The sequence below is a fragment of the Erythrolamprus reginae genome, chromosome 4 (genome assembly GCF_031021105.1).
Source record: "Erythrolamprus reginae isolate rEryReg1 chromosome 4, rEryReg1.hap1, whole genome shotgun sequence".
Taxonomy (NCBI): domain Eukaryota; kingdom Metazoa; phylum Chordata; class Lepidosauria; order Squamata; family Dipsadidae; genus Erythrolamprus; species Erythrolamprus reginae.
The window spans coordinates 30,186,537-30,201,486 of record NC_091953.1 but is presented as its reverse complement, the minus strand read 5'-3'; the positions used below and the strand labels follow the sequence as shown (position 1 = coordinate 30,201,486).

The window sequence follows — 14,950 nt, the reverse complement described above, 5'->3', positions numbered from 1 at the left end:
TAATTTATTTTTTCTATGCAGCTGCACAAACTACATATTGTCAATATATGAGATGTATTCCGAATAATTTTCATAATCTATCAATTTATTGTTTTGACCTTAAGCAACATTTTTGTATGAATTTGATTAAAAATCATGGGATGATGCAGAGTTAGCTCAAAACTTGGAAAGCTTTTGAAAAATGTAAACTACTTTTCTCCCATTGATATGATTTCATAAATTAATTCATACATTATTTATCTGAGGAAATCAGAGTTCTTTGATGTGTTTTTTGTATTCTATCCAGTTCTGATACACTCCAACAATTTTCAATGTTTTTACAAAGCGAAACAATTTACAATGTGCAACATTATAAAACGGATGCAGGCTCATTGGATATAATTTTTTTTTTAACCTTTTTGGTAAAAAAGTAAATTGACTGCAATTTCTTTCATTTTTTTTTTTAATGACAAGTGAAGTATCCAATTATTTCATCCCAACAAATATCTCCGGGACCGCCTTCTGCCGCACGAATCCCAGCGACTGGTTAGGTCCCACAGAGTTGGCCTTCTCCGGGTCCCATCGACTAAGCAATGTCATTTGGCAGGACCCAGGAGAAGAGCCTTCTCTGTGGTGGCCCCAACCCTCTGGAACCAGCTCCCCCCAGAGATTAGAATTGCCACCACCCTCCTTGCCTTTCGCAAGCTCCTTAAAACCCACCTCTGTTGTCAGGCATGGGGGAATTGAAATTTCTCTCCCCCCTAGGCTTATAGAATTTATACATGGTATGCTTGTATGTATGAGTGGTTTTTTAAAAAATTGGGTTTTTTTAGATTGTTTTTAATATTAGATTTGTCTACATTGTCTTTTTATATTGTTGTTAGCCACCCCAAGTCTTCGGAGAGGGGCAGCATACAAATCTAATAAATAATAATAACAATAAATAATAATAATAATAATTTTTCCCTCATAAATCCAGAATCAATGCTGCGGTGTGAATGGTCCAACTGACTGGCAAACATATACTTCCGTTTTTCGGACGGTGAACAGTGATGCTGATTTTCCATGGCCACGACAGTGCTGTGTTATGGATGTCCTAGGAAAAGCAATCGACACAGATGGCTGCAAATTAGGGGTGCCTGGCTATTACCATAAGACAGTAAGAATTTCTCCTTGTTTTTGTTCTGCAGAAATCAAAACACTCATTATTTGTCTTCTCTGAAATGTTAATGGGATGCTCAATGCTAGCAATATTTTCTAGGCTGAGGTGTTCCTCTTCTCCTTATGTTCCCTGATTTACCCCCTTCCCCAGTGAAGGGCTACCCAAATTTTTACTACCACACTGTGGGCGTGGCTTATGCAGGACTCCCTATATTTTCTTTCAACATCTAGGACACAATCTGAAGTTAGTTGGGGGAAAGATCAAAAGCAACATGAGAAAATATTATTTTACTGAAAGAGTAGTAGATTCTTGGGACAAACTTCCAGCAGACGTGGTTGGTAAATCCACAGTAACTGAATTTAAACATGCCTGGGATAAACATATACCCATCCTAAGATAAAATACAGAAAATAGTATAAGGGCAGACTAGATGGATCATGAGGTCTTTTTCTGCTGTCAGTCTTCTATGTTCCTATCTTTCTGTGCAGATTGGGTACTCTGGGGTGGAGCTCCATTTTTGCTACCCTACTGCGTTACCCCTGTCCTTTTCCCCCAGTAAGTAGTATGTCAGAGAAGCCCTACCATAAGACCAAATAAAGCAGCTGTGTTAAGCAGCAAATCAGGGCAGCTGCCAACCAGGAGTGGGTTCCTTATTTCGCTGCTGGTTCACTTCCTCCCATGCCACATGGGCGCACTTCATGGGCACACCTGTTTTTGCGCATGCATGCATGCATAGTGCCAAAAAAAATCTGATTTTTTAAAAAAAGACAACAAGATGACGACCACATGCACAGTGTGAGTAACTCAGCTTCTGTGCCTGCTCAGAATAATTTCTTTTTTAAAAGTTCAAAATAAAAGGCGGAAGTGCCCACGGACATCATTGTGGCATCCCCAGCGGGTTGCTATTGGTTTGAGCGGACCAGTCCCAACTGGAGGAACTCATCCTGCTGCCAACTAAAATAAATCAACCTCTAACATTCTGTCTTCCCAACCCTTCACCAAGAGCAGTTGCTTCAGGGGAACTAAGGCATGCCATTCTCCAGAATGGCCTACTACTGCTAGCTATTGTTCTGTCAGGCTCTCTGGTAGAATCCTCCCAAAAATTCACAGGTACAAATTTCAGACACACACACGTTTGAAAATTCAAAACAATGTTCTTTATATTGAAATTTCATTTAAACTAAGCCCTCTTTTGGTATAGCAAAGAGCACTCGTCTCCAAACAAACTGGTAATTTGTACAAGTCCCTTATAAGTCCTGTGATACTTAGCTTGCAGCTGTGAGTCAATTCACAGTCCTTCTTCTTTCACAAAGTGAAACACACTTTGCTCTGGTTTAGTTTCAAAGCAGGGAAAAATCAGCACATAAAAAGTCAAAGTCACTAAAGCAGTCATGAAACACAACAAACGATCAGATAATCCTCCACAATGGCCAAACCCACAGGCTGCTATTTATAGCAGCCTCACTAATTACCACAGCCCCACCCAAACACAGGTGGCCTCATTTTCTTTGATAATAATCTCTCAGTTGCTGTTGCCTATGCATCGCTCTCCGCATGCGTGGCTGTATCATTAACTCTTGTTCTGAATCCAAGGAGGAGCTAGATAATTGATCTCCTTCTGAGCTGTCTGCCACACTCTCCTCCTCCTCCCTGTCACTCATGTCTTCTTGGTCAGAAGAGCCTTCATCATCAGATTCCACCGGGGGCAAAACAGGCCTGCAGCATGTGGATGTCTCCCCCACATCCACAGTCCTTGGGGCAGGAGCTGGGCCAGAGCTAACCACAACAGCTATCCTATGCCATTATTTTAAGGCAATTCTCAGAAAAATCCAGAGATGGCTATGGTAATCATCTTGAAATGTGTCAGTCTGAGGATACCAATCAATCGTTAATAGGAGGAATTACTCAGTGATGGGCTACCAAAAGTTTTACTACCACACTGTGGACGTGGCTTATGCATTTTGTTTCAACATCTTTCAGTGCAAATTGGGGGTGGAGCTCTAAATTTTGCTACCGGAACTGCATTCCTGACCGTTCCCGTAGGAGCCCATCACTGGAATTACTGCACTACTACTTCTGCAGAACGAGTGTGGAGAAGAAAGTGGAAATAGAGCAAAGAGTAGATTTTCCTGGGCTGCTACTGCTTACTAAACATAAGGACTTTAATCTTCAGCAACAGGCTGAAATATTATTGATGTATATTAAGCCATTTCTTCATCATTCTGCTAGATCTACTGGCCTATGTTTCATTAAAATATGAGGGAATGGACTGCTGTGATAATCTTAAAAACTAACACATTGATTATGGCATAACTTTAATAGGCTTGAGTCCGATAGCCTTTACTTTGCCAATTCTTTCAAATGGGATTCCTCCATTTCAATCTGGATAATCACATCATGGTTTCAATGACTTTTAACTGTAGCAGTACAGCTATTGAGAAGGAATTTACTTTGAAAAGATGGATGCTAAAACTCTAATGAAATTTTAGATAATTGCTTTGGTTATTGCTCAGTACCTTGTTAGACAGATGAAGTTAAGTTATTTTATTTCCAGAGAATTCTCCTCAACTTCCAACCAGGAATTGTGTTTTCTCTCTTGATGACTTTTTAAAAACTTATTTACAAATACTAATATGCATATTATGCTCATGATTCCCACATATTGGTATTTTTTGGCTCATACATATTTAGTTTTCAAATTTGACATTAAAAAAATATCTGCGTAAGAATTCATAAACATTTTTGTACAAGTTTCAATCTAAAATGCACATTTTTGTATGGACTTTTATTAATCTGTACATAGTTTGCAAGCAATTTCCCTGAATACATTTTTTTACCTTCCAAATACATTTGTGTGGACATATTTATGGATTGCAAGCCATATTGCACAATTCTGGAAACTGCCAGTATTGACAAGTAAGTTCATTCTAGTTCCATATGAATCAGGCAGGTACAAGTTCACATTAAATCTTGCCTGTATTACTTTACATCACTCCTTGTTTTGAATGAAGGCTTAGCAATTAGATCTATTGTATGTGTCTGTAGCTGATCCTCTTCCTTGTTATTTTCCTCTAGGGCTGCTATGAAACTATTTCTGGCCCCATGAATAGACACTCCTGGGGCGTTGCCTGGTTTGGATTTGCCATTCTGTGCTGGACTGTAAGTATCTAACAGAACTTTACTTGTTGGGCTTCAGGATTCAGTGTCTTTAATATGCCTCTTAGTGTTAATTTTAAGCTGTGCTCTTAATCTTCTACTTTTTTTTGTTATCTTCCTTTATCTGGCAGTTCTGTGCTAGCAAAAACTTCAGAAGAGAAGGATTTAGGGGTAGTGATTTCTGACAGTCTCAAAATGGGTGAGCAGTGTGGTCGGGCAGTAGGAAAAGCAAGTAGGATGCTTGGCTGCATAGCTAGAGGTATAACAAGCAGGAAGAGGGAGATTATGATCCCGCTATATAGAGCGCTGGTGAGACCACATTTGTAATACTGTGTTCAGTTCTGGAGACCTCACCTTCAAAAAGATATTGACAAAATTGAATGGGTCCAGAGACGGGCTACAAGAATGGTGGAAGGTCTTAAGCATAAAACGTATCAGGAAAGACTTAATGAACTCAATTTGTATAGTCTGGAGGACAGAAGGAAAAGGGGGGACATGATCAAAACATTTAAATATGTTAAAGGGTTAAATAAGGTTCAGGAGGGAAGTGTTTTTAATAGGAAAGTGAACACAAGAACAAGGGGACACAATCTGAAGTTAGTTGGGGGAAAGATCAAAAGCAACACGAGAAAATATTATTTTACTGAAAGAGTAGTAGATCCTTGGAACAAACTTCCAGCAGACGTGGTAGATAAATCCACAGTAACTGAATTTAAACATGCCTGGGATAAACATATATCCATCCTAAGATAAAATACAGAAAATAGTATAAGGGCAGACTAGATGGACCATGAGGTCTTTTTCTGCCGTCAGACTTCTATGTTTCTATCATTTTGTTATCCATTCTGTATAAAAAGGTTTGGTCCTATAAGGGATATTTTTCTTATCCTTTTTGTTGTTGTTGCATTAAATCTTGTTGTTTGTAAATGACTTCTATCAAAGATCTGCCTGCTTATACTGTTGGCACTAATGGTTATGTGCAATTAAAGTTGCTTGGGTTTTAACAAACCAACTCAACAGTTTACAGTTTAACTCAGTCTCCAGTGTTTTGGGATTGAACTCACAGTTTTAATGCTGTGAGGCCGCTAAGGTCAGATAAGCCTTTTATAACAGGAGAAACCTGTTTGTCATATACTGTATGACTTGTTTATGCTGTCCTTCATGGACACGTGCAATGGCTACCTGAGTTTACAGAGTCCCTTAACCAGTATAACAAGCCCCAGTTTCAATATAAAATGACCTCTAGGAAGGCAATAAAAAGAATGTGAATATATGCAGGAAGACTGGTTATCGGCAAATGAGAGGCATGTGGACAAACGTGATGGGAACATGCCACCTGAATGACAGGCATAGTAGAATATTTAGGATGTTTAAATAATGTTGGAGCTGGACAAGGGATATCCAGACTGAACAGGAATATTAATTCTAAAGTTCATCAATAGGCTGAGGTAGCTAGACAGTCTCTCTCATTCTCACCTTAACAAATACAGTAGTATCTCTGTGCTCATCATTAATAGGTTGCTAGAGGCACAATAAATCCAAAAACAATGAATATCAAACATTATACTAAGTATAATGACAGCCAATACCGACAAGTTCTAGCTTGTGTTTGTGCATTGAGTACCAAATAAACAAGTACTGGCACAAAAGTTTTATGTCAAAATTCATTGACTACCAAGTTTGATGAGTTTCAAAGCAGTTGAATACCAATCAACCAATCAATTACCCTTGGACATTGGTGTTACTCAAAAGTAGATCCAGAATCCTCTTTCCCAGTCTCTCCCTTTTAAAATATACTTGAATATGTGTGATTAGTTATGATAGCCGGGTTGGCGGTGGAGTTCATGGCCACCATGATAGCCATGGACCTGACTCAAGTCATTTAGGGCCTGACTCACAAGGGGGGGGCACGCACCTGACATGATATTTCTCTCGGAGCAACTGAGTGATAGTCTGAGGCTAAGGGGCTTAGATGTTTTGACTTTGTCATGGTCAGACCATTTTCTACTACGGCTTGAGTTCAAGGCTCCAATCCTTCCCCACAGGGAGGTGGAACTGACTAGGTGGTTCCGCCCCAGACGCCTGATGGACCCAGAGGGCTTTCAGAGGGCGCTTGGGGTTTTACCAGATTCACTTGTAAACAGTTCCCCTTGGAGAAGTTTTGCAACTGGGGCGTCCTCCTCGATCCACAGCTAACTTTAGAAAACCATCTTTCGGATGTGGCGCGGAGGATGTTTGCACAGGTTTGCCTGGTGCACCAGTTGTGATCCTATTTGGACAGGGAGTCTTTGCTCACAATCCTCATGCCCTCATCACCTCAAGGTTTGACTACTGCAATGCTCTCTACATGGGGCTACCTCTAAAGAGTGTTTGGAAACTCCAGATTGTGTAGAACGCGGCTACAAGAGCAATCATGGGCTTTCCTAGATATGTCCATGTCTTGTCAACACTCTGTGGCCTGCACTAGTGGCCGATTAGTTTCTTGTCACAATGCAAAGTGTTGGTAATGACCTATAAAGCCCTGCACGGCATCGGACAAGAATACCTTTGGAAACGTCTTCTGCTGCACAAATCCCAGCGGCCAATCAGGTGCCACAGAGTTGGCCTACTCTGGGTCCCATCAACTAAACAATATCATCTGGCAGGACCCAGGGAAGGAGCCTTCTCTGTGGCGGTCCCGTCCCTCTGGAATAAACTCCCCCTGGAGATTAGAACTGCCCCCCCTCCTCACCTTTCATAAGTCTCTGAAAACCCATCTATGTCACCAGGCATGGGGTAACTGATGTATCCCCTTGCTAATAAGATTTATGTATGGTATGTTTGGTTTGTGTAGTCATTTTTAATGATAAGGGTTTTTAGACAGAGTTTTTAATTATTGGATCTGTCATATATTGTTCACTATTGTTATGAGCCGCCCCGAGTCTTTGGAGAGGGGCGGCATACAAATGTAATAAATTATTATTATTATTATTATTGTTGTTGTTGTTGTTTGTTTGTTTGTTTGTTTGTTTGTTTATTTATTTATTTATTTATCAGATTTGTATGCCGCCCCTCTCCGTAGACTCGGGGAGGCTAACAACAACAATAAGACAATATAAACAAATCCAATATTTAAGTTAATTTAAAAACCCTAATGTTGTTGTTGTTGTTGTTGTTGTTGTTGTTGTTATGATGATGATGATAACCCATCTTGGCTACCACAAATAATCAGTTCATATTTTTAATAAGGTGTGTTCTCTGTCTAAAACAGGACCTTTAAAAAGACTCTTAGAGGTCTACCTTAGACTCTGACTACCCCCCGGCCCCAATCCCCTTGCCTTTTTTCTTCCTTTTTTTTTTTAGATGACCTGAGTTTCAACTTTCAAGTTTTATTGGATTTATATGCCGCCCCAAGTTTTCGGAGAGGGGCGGCATATAAATCCAATAAAACTTGAATCTTGAAACTTGAATATAATATTTTTCTCATTGTTCTCTTCTCATTGAGGAGAAAAACACGGAAGTCCGGAGGTGGGGTTTTTCTCTGGGAAACCCCACCTCCGGACTTCCATTGCCAGCAAAGCGCTGTTTTTGCAAAAATGGGTGCTTCGGCTGGCAAAAGGGGTGAGTTTTGGGCTTGCATGCATTAATTGCTTTTCCATTGATTCCTATGGGAAACTCTGTTTCGTCTTACGAACTTTTCACCTTATGAACCTCATCCCGGAACCAATTAACTTCGTAACACAAGGTATCACTCTATTTACTTTCCTGCCTTGATTTAAAATATCGATTCATAGAGTTCAACCAACCAATCAGTGTTTTTCAAATTCGACAACTCTCAGAATTCCCCATAATTTCTGCTGACAAAAATTTATTTATTTATTTATTTATTTATTTATTTATTTATTATTTGGATTTGTATGCCGCCCCTCTCCGAAAACTCGGGGCGGCTCACAACAAGTGAAAAGACAATCCAATACATAATCCAATTAATTAAAATATTATAAATTTAAGAAAAACCCCTATACTAACATACACACACACACACACACAAGCATACCATATATAAAATGCACGCTGGCTGGGGATATCTGGGAGCTGAAGTCCACACATCCCTGCCCTGTGTGTGCAGGCAAGACTAATTGCTTTTCTTTCCAGCTTTGAAAAAGACCTTGCTCTAATAGGCTCCAGGGCAGGGAAGAAAACAAAGCAGCATATTCCTGGTCACTTTGAGCTTGGCTTGGCTTTCTCTGCTGCTGGGTTCAGGCACACCTAAGGTTGGCATCTATTATTGGGAAAGAAATGTGGCTGTCAACAGGAAAAGTTTGTCACCTCTGCCCTAGACATCACTACAGTCAGGCACAGACGTGCATGGAAACATGGTTGTCCTAAATTCCTGGGCAGTCTGAATATTTCTTGTCTATGCATACCTTTTGGCAGTGACTTTAATGGAAGCCTATATGAGATACATATATATTCATGCTCTGGAGAATCCAGAGTATGATACCAGTGTTCCCTCTAATTTTTTGGGGGGGGGGGGGGGCGGAAAAGTATAGTGTCTGAGCGGCAGTCCCTTCAGGACTGGGCGGCACAGAAATAATTAATTAATTAATTAATTGATTGATTGATTGATTGATTGATTAATAATAAATAAATAAGCAAGCAAGCAAGCAAGCAAGCCAACAAGCAAACAAACAAACAAACAAATAAATAAAAAACCCACCCTGTTTTGCCTCAGAGAATTTCAAAATAAAATACTGTGCTGTGTGTCTATAACAGTGAGCTCATAATAGGGCAACTCTATCAATATCAAAATGCCACTTAAATAGTTGAGCTAGTTTCAAACTAGATTTTGATTTTCTTTCTCTCTTCCTTACTCCCATTCTTTTTCTTTCTCTTTTCCTTCCTCCCTTTTTTCTATCTGTTTCTCTCTCTTCCTCTCTCTCTCCTTCCCTCTCACTCTTTCCCTCTCGGCTTCTGGGCAGGTTTGGAAAACTCTGAGTTGATGATGATTTTTAAGTGAGTGATTGCTCACTGCTCAGCTTAGAGGGAACTACGTATGATACCATGGTCTTTCAAGACTGAAGGTTGCTAATGCAATATGAGATGCTTTTTAAATTATTGTTTCTTGTCTGCAAGTTTTTTTGTAAAAAAGGGAAGATTTGGGAATCATTTTACTTGCAAAAGTTTTCATAGCTTTGCTGTCAGCCCTGGTGCTTATAAAATTTACACATTTCTGTATGGTAATAAAACGACCTTGGGGTTTTATGTTGAACACAATACATGCTTAATTCAAAGAGCTAGTTGTCCCCCACCTAATTATGCTGCTTGTACAAATTAACTTCAGGCTCTTCTTCTGTTCAATGGAGTTTTAAAGTGGAAAAACCAAAATGTGCTGCATTAAAAAAAAAAAGATGCTTCCAATAATTCTCATTGAATTATTTCCTTTTTTTCCAGACTTGGGTCCTTCTTTGTACGATGTTCTACTGGAGCAGAATTGAATATTAAAGATGTAATGGCCTCGCAATCTGTTCTTCCTGCTTTTCTCCATAAATCTACCTAGATCCCCCCCCCCTCTTCTTCTATTCAGTTATGACAATTTCTCAGAGACTACCTGGACAAGACCCTGAAGTTTTCTTGACGAGGTTTTTCAGAAGTGGTTTACCTTTGCCTCTTTTCTATGATTGAGAGAAAGTGACTGGTCCAAAGTCACCAACTGGCTTTGCACAAAGTGGGACTACAAGTCATAGTCTCCACATTGGTAGCCTGATGCCTTAACCAGTATGCTAAACTGGCACTCACCAATACTTCATATCTATATAATTTCTCTCTGTGGAACTTCTCACTATGTCCCTTTAGTCTTTGCTTCTCTTCTCCCATTGGCTTACTTAGCTATAGTAATCACAAGGTAAGAAACGGGACTATTTAGCTATAACTATTCTGTAGCAATCAAGGACATGCTAAGACATAGCAATATATGAGAAAATGGAGTTAGAATCCCTGGTGCTTTCTTCTTCGTTTGTTAGCCAATATTTCATTACTCCACTAGGTAACATCATGTGCCAATGAGTGTTGGGTTTGCTCCCTGTTTATATACAGCAGCTTGCCTTGGCTGTATTAGTGGAGGTATGCTTTTTTTTTCTTGGGTAGTTACTCTATTAGTTTATTAATACAGAGATAAACCACTTTTATATATCATTCAAGAGAGACAATTAAAAAACAAAGAAGGCAATGAAAAGACCAGAACATATCATCTCCAGCATCCAAACCCCAATAAACAGAGATTAATACCAGACAAACAATAGAATAGAATGCAAGGAAAAAGCCACAGCTCTACCAACACTGTCAGGGCAAGCTACTGTATGTAAACAGGGAGCAAACACCACACTTACACTAATGGGGTTACCTATTTAGCTAATGAAACACCTGCCCAAAGAACACCAAGGATCTCACACCAAGGATCCCCGAGCTACATTTATTCTCTTTTATTGGAAATGGCTATTTTAAGAAAATAAGAAAGTGCTAAACCAGTTGTTTGGAATGATTATCTGGGGTGTGGGGTGTTTCAGTATTTTTTGGCTACCTCTGATTACTGGTATACACATACAATCCTCAATTTACCAATGTTTGATAATGATTCTTAAGTTATTTACAAGAGAGGATGACTTCTTAAAAAAAAACCAAACATAGAAGAACAACTATACTTGAAAACATGTTGAATGCAAGTGATACCCTGTGCAGGAGATATTCCTTAGATCTTGAATTAAATATAAATGAAATCATGTTTATTATTTTAATATGAACGACTAATATATAGATAGACAAACCAATTATGCAATCAATCTTTTGTCACAGCTTTGCTGTGATAGTATATGCCTTGTACAGAGAATTGTAAAATGCAGATGATTTCCCATGAAATGTAAGCTCCAGAAAGAAGTATGTTTTCTGTATATTTTATTCCTGTTCAAATCTTTATTAATAAACTGTTTTTAAAAAAATAAAATAAAGATGGTTACGAGAACAGAATTTTGTCTCAAATGTAACCCAAGTGTATTGATTGTACATTATAGTAATTGCTCTCATGCTTTCCTAAACTGAAGAACTAGAATGGGGTTTTTTGGGGTGGTGGTAAGTTAGTGGGCAACTCCAGTTATTGAATCAAATCTTTGTCTTCATTTTTTTTTAAAAAAATGTAAAGAATCTTGTTTTATAAGGGATTCTTTAACTGTAGGATATGGATACTTAAGTATAATTTTGATTTCATTGTATCTAGATTAAACTGTTTTTACCTATAATTTCATGAAATAACATTTGAATTTCTAAATAGAATATAATAGCTTTAAGCCTTTTATTTTGTTTCCCAATGACCCAAATGAAGATTTTGATGAGAGATAGAATGCACAAAAATGATTTCCATGTGTACTTTTTTTACACAATACAAATGTGATGAAGGGTGGTGAGGGCAGGGTCATATACGGCTCTCAAATTGCCTATGAATGAATATGCTGAAAGGAAAACTTCTATAACATATTAAAGAGTTTATTGATTTCCCCTGTATTTACCATAACATTGATTATTCAGAGGGTTATTCTAGAAGGCACAAAGAAGATGTGTTAATTTTCAATAGTGTTCGGCAAACCGAGCTTGCAAAGTTCGGGCTCGTGCCGAAATTTAGCAAAGTTCAGCATGCTGAACCTGAACCCAAACCTTTTTAAAAGTTCAGTTTCGGCGTTTGCCGTTCGCTCAAACACCGCGAAGCCCCACTGCCCGGGAGGAGAATGGGGAATCCCATCGTGGGATTCCCCACCTCCTTTTGCTTGCGGGGCTGCAAGCAAAAGGAGGTGGGGAATCCCACGATAGGATTCTGGGGGCGGGGCTTTGACGTCTTCCTGGCTGGCTGAAACAGGGAGGAAGGAGTCTCCGTGACATCAAAGCCCCACCCCCAGAATCCCATCGTGGGATTCCCCACCTTCTTTTCCTTGCAGCGCCGCTGTGGCATACTTTTTCATAAAAATAAAAGGAAGCAATTCCCCACCTCCTTGTTTATTTTTACGGAAAAGGATGTCGCAGCAGCGCTGCTGTTGTTAGGGTTCGGGTTCGGGTTTGGTGAACTCACCTGAACTTCACAGCAAAGTTCGGGTGAGTTCACAGAACCCAAACTTCATTGGGTTCGCCCAACACTATTTTTCAATAAAACAACCCAAGTTAATAACTTCCTGTATTTGAATTGTTCCCACCATCACTCAATTTTTTCATAAGCAGTAGCTATATTCTTAAGGCTATTCAACATTTCTGCAGTGGTTAAACAGGCGGTATAGCTACTGGGTAAGTAGCTAAGTATTATTCCATACAGCTAGGTGCCACTACTAATGCTCCAGAGAATTACTATTTACCAACTGGTGAGAAATAAATTCCTGTGGATTCACAGCATACTATCAGTGCTCCCACACTTTAAGAAGTATTCAGCCTGGGGCAGTTTTGTTGTTGTCGTTCTTAGTTGCAAAGTCATGCCTGACCCATAGTGACCCCATGGACAACATTCCTCCAGGCCTTCCTGTTCTCTACTATCCTCTGGCGTCCATTTAAGCTCATCCCTATTCCTTCAGTGACTCTATCCAGCCACCTCATTTTCTGTCGTTCCCTTCTTATTTTCCCCTCAATCTTTCCCAGCATTAGGCTCTTTCTCTAATGAGTCCTACCTAGTGGCAAAAGTATTTGAGTTTCATCTTCAGGATCTGGCCTTCTAAAGAGCAATCCAGGTTAACCTCCTCTAGGATTGACCGGTTAGATCGCAGGAGTCTTCTCCAGCACCATAGTTCAAAGGCCTCATTCTTTGGTGCTCAGCCTTTCTTATGGTCCAACTTTCACAGCCATACATTACAACTGGGAAAACCACAGCCTTGATTGTACACACTTTTGCTGGCAGAGTGATGTCTCTGCTTTTTACTACATTTGTCTACATTTGTCATAGCTTTCCTCCCCAGGATCAAGCGTATTTTAATTTCTTGGCTGCAATCCCCATCTGCGGTAATTTTGCCATCCCTGGTTCTGTTAAATCCTTGCTGGAATGAAGGACTGCAATCTTGTAGTAAGTAACGGTTCTTTATTAACAGTAAGTAACGGTTTACAGAACTAAAACAAGACAAAGATGGCCGTGCCTGGCAGCTATATATATACCGGGCTGCCAGGCTGAGCCAACCAATCACCTTGCAGTATTTTCCCGCCCAAGGAATATGGGGCGGGTACAAGGCCTAACTGTCCTCTGGACACAACAGGTTCGCCATCACTGGTACATATTCTCTGGAGGGCCTCAGGGGAAGAAGGCCATTTTCACCCTCCCCAGGGCCCCAGAAAGGCTCTGAGACCCGGGGAGAGCAAAAAATGGATGTGCCATCGCATGCCGGGAGTGAAGGGTGGGGTTGTCATTATGGGTATGGGTATGCATGCCTGCGACCCCCCCCCCCCACAGCCCACCTTTTTGGCACATGAAACAAAATGTATTTATTTATTTATTTATTAAATTTGTATGCCACCCCTCTCCGTAGACTCGGGGCGGCTCACAGCAGTAATGGAAAAACAATATACAATACAAATCTAATAATTAAAACTAAAAACCCATAATTTAACATGCACACAACATACCATACATAACATACCATACATACCATACACAACATACCATACATAAACAATATAGTCCCGGGGAAGTTATTTCAGTTCCCCCATGCCTGATGCCTGGTGGGTTTTAAGGAGCTTATGAAAGGCGAGGAGGGTGGGGGCAATTCTGATCTCTGGGGGCAGTTGGTTCCAGAGAGTCGGGGCCACCACAGAGAAGGCTCTTCCCCTGGGTCCCGCCAAACGACATTGTTTAGTCGACGGGACCCGGATAAGGCCAACTCTGTGGGACCTAACTGGTCGCTGGGATTTGTGTGGCAGAAGGTTTACCATCACTGTTCTAGACCATATGGTGGACAAATAGCTTTTGTCCAGTGTTTTTATCTTGACCTTAGATAATATCATTTGTTTTTGGTAAAAATTCTAATTATTCTATTACAGGGGCACAGTGGACAGGAATACAGTCTTATATTTGTCACCCTGTTTTTCATACACACAAAAAATGTTGCTAAGATTACTCAATTATTTCTCAATTCTTCACATACTTCTTTTCCTGTAAAACCTGTGTTGTTTGTTCATCTTACAACTTAAACCAGAGTAAGAAAGCAATGCTACATAGTTCAGGACTACTTTTATTGTAACAGGCATAGAACATAATTTTTTAAGTCTTAATATGCTTCTCCTTTCCCTCCCTTTATCTTTATGTGAACTAGAGAAGGACCTCTCTGGATGATTTCTCAAGTTAGTTTCTTGGAATGGACTCAACTCCCACTTATCTGACCTCTGCCTTTGTAACTGTTCTTCATCTTGTCCTCCAAGGCTGTTGCCAATATTCTCTGTATCACCTTACATTTACGTGCTTGTGAGAAGCTGCTAAAAACAAGAAGCAACTAGTAGTACTTTTTATTACAGTATTCTGACCATTCTGCAGGATCACATGAAGTGGTTTCTGCTAATTAGTTAGCTCAATCTATAACTAAGGAAACTAGAAATTCACTTTGTGATTTATTTACATGCCAAGCATTTGTTTTATCATAGTATCCTGTATCTTTTTCATAATGT

At 39.8% G+C, this 14,950-nt stretch overlaps 1 protein-coding gene across 1 annotated transcript in view; it reads left to right on the top strand.

The window, feature by feature from the left end:
• The window catches only part of UPK1B (uroplakin 1B), a 41,121-nt gene extending 29,841 nt beyond the window's left edge, over positions 1–11,280 (top strand). Inside the window, exons 6-8 of the mRNA XM_070749931.1 lie at positions 959–1,138; positions 4,217–4,300; positions 9,731–11,280. Of these exons, the coding sequence (XP_070606032.1) occupies positions 959–1,138; positions 4,217–4,300; positions 9,731–9,781 (315 nt within the window). The 3' untranslated portion in view covers positions 9,782–11,280. The remainder of the gene's footprint in view (positions 1–958; positions 1,139–4,216; positions 4,301–9,730) is intronic.
• The last annotated feature ends 3,670 nt before the right edge of the window (positions 11,281–14,950 follow it).